General features: G+C 45.5%; 1 protein-coding gene across 1 annotated transcript in view; it reads left to right on the top strand.

Annotated features, from left to right (window-relative positions):
* The first annotated feature begins 191 nt into the window (after window positions 1-191).
* naalad2 (N-acetylated alpha-linked acidic dipeptidase 2) overlaps window positions 192-7,500 on the top strand; it is a 13,863-nt gene continuing 6,554 nt past the window's right edge. Inside the window, 10 exon segments of the mRNA XM_076976187.1 lie at window positions 192-912; window positions 1,490-1,595; window positions 1,833-2,019; window positions 3,305-3,406; window positions 3,566-3,691; window positions 4,072-4,258; window positions 4,378-4,419; window positions 4,422-4,470; window positions 4,980-5,075; window positions 7,269-7,354. Coding sequence (XP_076832302.1) covers window positions 831-912; window positions 1,490-1,595; window positions 1,833-2,019; window positions 3,305-3,406; window positions 3,566-3,691; window positions 4,072-4,258; window positions 4,378-4,419; window positions 4,422-4,470; window positions 4,980-5,075; window positions 7,269-7,354 — 1,063 coding nt within the window. The 5' untranslated portion in view covers window positions 192-830.

Genomic DNA, 7,500 nt, shown 5'->3' with positions numbered 1-7,500 from the left:
TCTGCGCTCGCGAGCGCCCGGCGGCGTGCTTTAGAGCGCGAGGAGGGGGCTCGTTCTCCCCCGGTGACGGCACGCGCTCACGGGCCCGTCCAGACTCCCGGAAACGGGGGTCCCAGGTGCAGCATTACTGCAGAAGACGTCTTTGAGTATACCGTTACACCGTGCACAGGAAAGAAGAAACGAGACTCTCAGCGCTGGTCTGATAAACAACAGTGACTAACACTATGAACTAATGTCATTACCTCTAATCACACACACTGTAGTCTAAAATATTCAACTAAATTCTCTGTGCAAATATCGGGGACGGGTACACATAAGTGAAAAACTCCGGGTTATTTAACGCCATCTGGTACTGAGTGTACCACAGAACAATCAGTCTGTGTCCGGGATCTATTTAAATGTTCTGAATAATCGCGTTATGTTCCTGAACCTCTAAAACTCTCGTTCTCTCTGAAATGAGAATGAGACTTAAACAGGGAGCCTTTCTAATAATGCAGGTATTTTCAGGACAGGTCATTCATTCGCTCTTATGCTCACTGACGCAGGTTACTTCACTAAAGATGTTCATGTTTACTTCAAACATTTTCGATTGTGATTCGTTTGTATGATAAACATGTTATCTGTCGTGCTTTTATACTTTTATAACGTGCTTTTAAAATACTTACAAGACAAGCAAGAAGCTCCCGCGTGACCTTCCCTTCCTCCTCTTTATAACACACACACACACACACACACACACTCGCACACACACTTATGTTGCACGGAGCGCGAGCCGAAAGTTTTGCTGAACTTTGTGGAGTGTCTACTTCTGGAAAATCTCATTCGACTCGATGGGCGCTGATAAAATGCGTGTCCGCTTCATCAAGTGGTTTGTTGTCTTGACGGTATTATTTTTCCTTGGATTTATCATCGGTAAGTTTATGCATGCGTTGTCTGCCGATAGTAACACTGTATATTATGCACCACTGCATGGGGAGTGTGTACTGGGAGATATCAACACCGGGGCCTCTACTTCTCTCACAAACACCAGGCTGGAATAGTATCGCCACGGGTATTGATCGGGGTATTGATCGGTGGTTTTTAACGCACTCAGCCGTCAGCCTACAGGGCGCTGAAAGATCCAGTCGGACTGACAGACGGCCGTGGCTCAAAGTTCGTACTGCAGAGTTCCTGCAGACACGAGAGACACAGTCAAACATGTAACACAAGTTGAATTACGAGTGGATTTTAGGTTTAAGTAGATTGCTTTGTCATTTGGGTATGAGTGGGTAACATTTGAGGTCGTTTTTTTCCTAATCGAGAGTACGACCTACGATTAAAACGGGTGAAAGCACAAAGTGCCGCTACCTCCTCAGTCTGAGTGCATATGGGACAGAAAAGTGATAACATGGCCCAACAGTACTGTGTTTAGATACGTGTCACCTACTTATGGCCGGTTGTCTGTAGGCCAGGCTGTGCTGTTTTGATAAGTGTCACCTGTTTGTCTCAGGTTGGTTTGGAAGACCCATGCCTGAACATAATGAACCACCATCACCAAGCTACCTGCGAGAGTTCCTGGCTGAAATGCATGCAGACAACATCAAAGAGCATCTTAGGTATGTGTATATACTGTATAAACACACACAAACATACAGATACACACAGTTACATCTGTCGACAGCATGCCTAATGTTTATTGTTTTGGTAGAACAGAAAGGTATATAAGGACAGAGCAGTGCTCCCTGTTGTGTGATACTGACTGAAGATGTTTTTATGAAGATTGTTTTGCCTCGTTGTTGAATATGTGTTATCACAGTTCCTCCAGTAATCGGTAGAATATCTTTGTCAAACAGGAAGTTCACGCGTCTGCCTCACCTGGCCGGCACAGGGCAGAACCTGCGCTTGGCTGAGCAGATTCGGGAGGAGTGGCTCGCGTTTGGGCTGGACTCGGCCGAGCTGGTCTGGTATGATGTTCTGCTGTCGTATCCGAACGGAACCAGACCCAACTACATCTCCATAGTGGATCAACATGGAGAAGAGGTACATGGTTCAGAATACAAACATGGTGTATCAGCTGATGCTGCCGTGAACCAACCACTAACCCATAAACATAATCTCTAATCTTCAAAAATAACCTATAATCCCAAAATGGCTGACAAAATGGCTGTCCTGAGCAAGAGCTTGGGGACTAGGGTGTAATTGCCATGTACTTACTGTTGGGATTTAACACTGGGTGACGAAGATGACCACTGTACTTAAACGGTGTACATGCCATAACATGACACAGCATTTCTTAGCTTTCATTGAGGATTAGCTATTTAACCAAGGCTACACACTCGTACACATGCTTATTCTCACATTGTATGCCAAATAAGAAAGAGAGACATGGCAAAGGAAATATTAGTGGGAAGAAGAGAGATATATGGAGAGAGGGAGAGACAGAGGATAAGAGACAGTAAAGGATAAATGGAGAGGGAGAATACAGGAGAATGAGAGAAAGGGACACTTGCATTAGCAGTTAGTAGGACTTGGTGAGAGTTACTCATCACCCAGTTACTTGAAGCATGCTTACTGAGCTGTTTTACCCAGCGCCCCATGTTTGTGTGTGTGTGTGTGTGTGTGTGTGTGTGTGTGTGTGTGTGTGTGTGTGTGTGTGTGTGTGTGTGTGTGTGTGTGTGTGTGTGTGTGTGTGTGTGTGTGTGTGTGTGAAAAAGAGAGAGAGATATAATGAAGAAGTGAGTTTATCATTTACTGCAGCAGGCTGATGTCACAAGACAGATAAAAACAAAGGTAACAGAGTTAACATTTGCAGTAAACCTGCTCTAAACATCTGGGTGAGGTGTGAGCAGTACTGTGGTTATGACCATCGTCTGGGCTTCTTGACTAATATTCACTAACATACTTGTTGTCCGCATTGATAAATCATTGGTAAAAGCTGTTTAGTCTTTTCACAGCTTGGTAACAAACCTGAGTTACAAGTATAAAACAGGAGATGCTGCAGAATGTGGAAGGGTATGTTGGTATGTGAATGTGATTGGTCAGCAATGTGGAAGGGTCTTTTGGCATCCGAATGTGATTGGACGGAAGTGTTGAAGTGTCCGTTTGTGTAAAAATGTGATTGGTCCACAGTGTGAAAGGCTTTGTTGATGTCGGGGTAATTCCTCGCTGGTCTCTGCACCACAAATCCCTTGATCCTCCCAAGCCAAACTGTAAATTCTGTTCACACTACGACTGATCCACAGTATGATTGTTGTTGTACATGTGCTAGCTCAGTACGCATCATAAATCATATCCGTGTTCGTATTTGTACATACGTCTTCCACAGGTCTTTAATTCCTCCTTGGCCGAACCAGTACCAGAGGGATATGAGGACATAACTGACATTGTCCCTCCTTACAGTGCCTTTTCTGCACAGGGAGAACCAGAGGTGATCACACACACACACACACACACACACACACACACACACACACACACACACACACACACACCACACCACACACACACACACACACAAACTACAAATGAACAAGACACGTGTGTGGGTTCTCCCCTGCATAGACAGTGCTATGTTCCTTGTTTTCAGGGAGATTTGGTGTATGTGAACTATGGCAGAACGGAAGACTTCTTCAAGCTGGTTAGAGAGATGGGGATTAATTGCACGGGCAAAATCGTCATCGCCAGATATGGTAAAATCTTCAGAGGGAATAAGGTGAGAGACGTAGACCGTGGATCCTGTAAGATTCTAACCATAGCACACTAACCTCAGCACTCATTACTGTCAGCTCAAATGGACTGACAATTAGTTCTGGTCCAGATTGAGTTGCAATGCAATAATCCATTGGTGTGTGAGTATGTGTGCGTGTGTGTGTGTGTGTGTTTCTGTGGTCTTATATTATATTCACGTCCTTCAGAGCTGTGTAGTCTGTTTATGAGGCAGGTTTTGTTAGAACAGAGAACCACTAAGCTGTCTGCAGGGATTTACAAATGTCATCCACATGGAACAACTCTGATGACTTTCAAACGACAAATCCTCTGATCTAGAAGAACACTGAAGAATAGTGTGTGTGTGTGTGTGTGTGTGTGTGTCAGGTGAAGAACGCAATGCTCGCAGGTGCCAAAGGCATTGTGCTCTATTCGGACCCAGCGGATTACTCTGCTGTGGGTGTAGACCCTTACCCTGCTGGATGGAACTTGCCAGGAGGGGGCGCTCAAAGAGGCAACGTCCTCAACCTGAATGGAGCCGGAGACCCCCTCACTCCTGGATACCCTGCTAAAGGTTTGCTGTGATTTTACAGTAGCTATCAGTTATATGTTTAGCGGTAAATGTATGCATTTGTTTGTGTTTATTACAATTTCCTCTTGTAATTGTAATTAAATCTAAAATTTGCCCTTTAGAGTATACTTACAGATTTAGTCCAGAGGAAGGGGTGGGTCTCCCGACATTCCAGTGCATCCTATTGGCTATAATGACGCTGTTCATCTGCTAATGTGAGTATCCTCCTGCCTTACAGGATGTGCCGACCTGTCAGTCAAACTCAACTGACACGGCGTATGAATCGGCCATTTTAACAGCCTGGCTAGGTTTGAAATACATAGTACACATTTCCTACAGATCAGCAATGCAAATATTGCATGATAGACACTGGGTTCATATCGATGAGTCTGTGCACATTCAGAACCTTACTTGGTGTTTTCTGGAACCCCATGAAGACAGTGGGTGGTTATTAAAAGCAGGATGTATGTAGTCATGCTTACTCGTTTATTTAGGTATATGGACTATATGAGCTCTGTCCCAGCATTAGCAGAGAGGATGAAGTTTGAGTGTAAATGTTTGCGCTAGATAACACGGACTCACACACTACTGTGCAGAAATATAAAACATCTGACAATTTCATTTCAAGTCATTTCAAGCCACCTTCCCCTGCAGTGAGTTCGTACATTGATATTTCGAGCAGCCTTACAGCATATTAACCCGTCTGTGATGTCACTTCCTGTAGGAACATGGGCGGGGATGAGTCACCTGCTGATTGGAAAGGAGCTCTGAACGTGTCGTATCGTATCGGGCCTGGATTTACGGATGACTTCAAACAAAAGTGAGATACCGTCCACTCCACCACCATTCTGGTGGTCACTGGAAAATTACCACAATTATCTTTTCTTTTTGCCCACCTCCCCCCCCCCCCCCCCCCCCCCCCCCCCCCCCCATCTTTGGAGGACAACTTTGTTTTTATGTACAGATCAAATTAAAACAATTCTGTACAATAGTGTACAATAGTGATAATAATTGGGGTTAGGTGGACCATAAGAAGATAGGAGAAGATATAAAAGAGGGGGAGAGAAAGTAAAAAGGGAAAAGACAGAAGGACAGAAAAACCCCCCCAGCTCAAGTGACCACTGCACTGGTTCACCAACTGCTGCTCCTGATAGAAGAGTAGAAAGTGTACCTCTCCATGTCATATCTACTGGTTTTTGGCGTTCCTTGGCAACTGGTACATTTATCATGTGAATGATGTAGATTCAGTAAACATTTACAATACACACACTTTGACATTCAAATTTAAGCCAATGCATTCTGTAACTTAGTAACTTGCTCCACATTAGCCGCTGTGGTCTGCTGCATGGATATGCTGTGGGAATAACCTCTGATATCATCAGCCTTGGAAGGGACTGCCTATGGCATTTGGACTTCAGACGTACTTGGGCACGTTCTCAGTACTGAACTCAAAAGGAACGGCCATCTAATGGCCGTTCATCTGTAGATAATGGATTAGGCTCTTGAATATATCATAGAACTCACTCTCTCTCTCGCTCTCTCTCCCTCTCTCTCTCATACACATACATGCACACTCACCCACACAAAGAAATCTTACCTCTCTTTTAAGTTTGGATGCAGGCCCTTCTTTTCATAATAGCCATCTGTGTGGAACAGATCACACACACATTAGGGTCATGCCCTCATGTGGGTTCATAATAGCCATTTGGGTACAGAGAAACATTCCTTGATGTGTTCTGGCCTTGTGTTTGGATGTTGTGTGGTTTGTGTTGTGTTTTGTTGAGGCGTGGTTTGTGTTGTTTTTGGTTGAGGTGTGGTTTGCGTCGTGTTTGCTTGAGGTATGGTTTGTGTTGTGTTTGGTTGAGGTGTGGTTTGTGTTGTGTTTGGTTGAGGTGTGGTTTGTGTTGTGTTTGGTTGAGGTGTGGTTTGTGTTGTGTTTGGTTGAGGCGTGGTTTGTGTTGTTTTTGGTTGAGGCGTGGTTTGTGTTGTGTTTGGTTGAGGCGTGGTTTGTGTTGTGTTTGGTTGAGGCGTGATTTGTGTTGTGTTTGGTTGAGGCGTGATTTGTGTCGTGTTTGGTTGAGGCGGGTGGTTTGTGTCGTGTTTGGTTGAGGCGTGGTTTGTGTCGTGTTTGGTTGAGGTGTGGTTTGTGTCGTGTTTGGTTGAGGCGTGGTTTGTGTCGTGATTGGTTGAGGCGTGGTTTGTGTCGTGATTGGTTGAGGCGTGGTTTGTGTCGTGTTTGGTTGAGGCGTGGTTTGTGTTGTTTTTGGTTGAGGCGTGGTTTGTGTCGTGTTTGGTTGAGGCGTGGTTTGTGTCGTGATTGGTTGAGGCGTGGTTTGTGTTGTGTTTGGTTGAGGCGTGGTTTGTGTTGTGTTTGGTTGAGGCGTGGTTTGTGTTGTTTTTGGTTGAGGCGTGGTTTGTGTCGTGTTTGGTTAAGGTGTGGTTTGTGTCGTGTTTGGTTGAGGCGTGGTTTGTGTCGTGTTTGGTTGAGGCGTGGTTTGTGTCGTGTTTGGTTAAGGTGTGGTTTGTGTCGTGTTTGGTTGAGGCGTGGTTTGTGTTGTGTTTGGTTGAGGCGTGGTTTGTGTCGTGTTTGGTTAAGGTGTGGTTTGTGTTTGGTTGTTGTGCTGTTAAGTACCTTCACTATGTGGGGTAGTCATGGCCTGGCGGTTAGGGAACTGGTCTTGTGACCGGAGGGTCGTGGGTTCGATTCCCAGACCTAAGGCCATGACTGAGGTGCCCTTGAGCAAGGCACCTAACCCCAACTGCTCCCCGGGCGCCGGGCTAGGGCTGCCCACCGCTCTAGGCACGTGTGATCCACAGCCCCCTAGTAATCACTAGTGTGTGTGTGTGTGTGTGTGTGGTGTGTGTGTGTGTGTGTGTGTGTGTGCGTGTGTTTCTGACTGCACAGATGGGTTAAAAGCGGAGGACAAATTTCGATTGGGGTGTAAAAATCACAATTGACAAAATATGGCACACATTACTTGCACCTCCTCATTTCTTCACTGTGTGTTCTCAGTAAAGTCCGTATGACCATCCACACCTACAACCAGGTGACACGCATCTACAACGTCATTGGCAGGATCCGTGGAGCACAGGAACCAGGTAGAGCAGAGTCCTCTCTCTCTCCTCTCTCCCTACTCCTCTTTCTTTCTCCTCTCTCTCTCTCCTCTTTCTCTCTCTTTCTCCTCTCTCTCTCTCCTCTCTTTTACCACAGCCTCTGCTACTGAAGCGAAAGGTCAACCAATCAA

Source organism: Brachyhypopomus gauderio, chromosome 16 (assembly GCF_052324685.1).
Source record: "Brachyhypopomus gauderio isolate BG-103 chromosome 16, BGAUD_0.2, whole genome shotgun sequence".
In the NCBI taxonomy this organism is placed as follows: Eukaryota; Metazoa; Chordata; class Actinopteri; order Gymnotiformes; family Hypopomidae; genus Brachyhypopomus; species Brachyhypopomus gauderio.
This window is presented reverse-complemented; position numbering and strand designations above follow the sequence as displayed.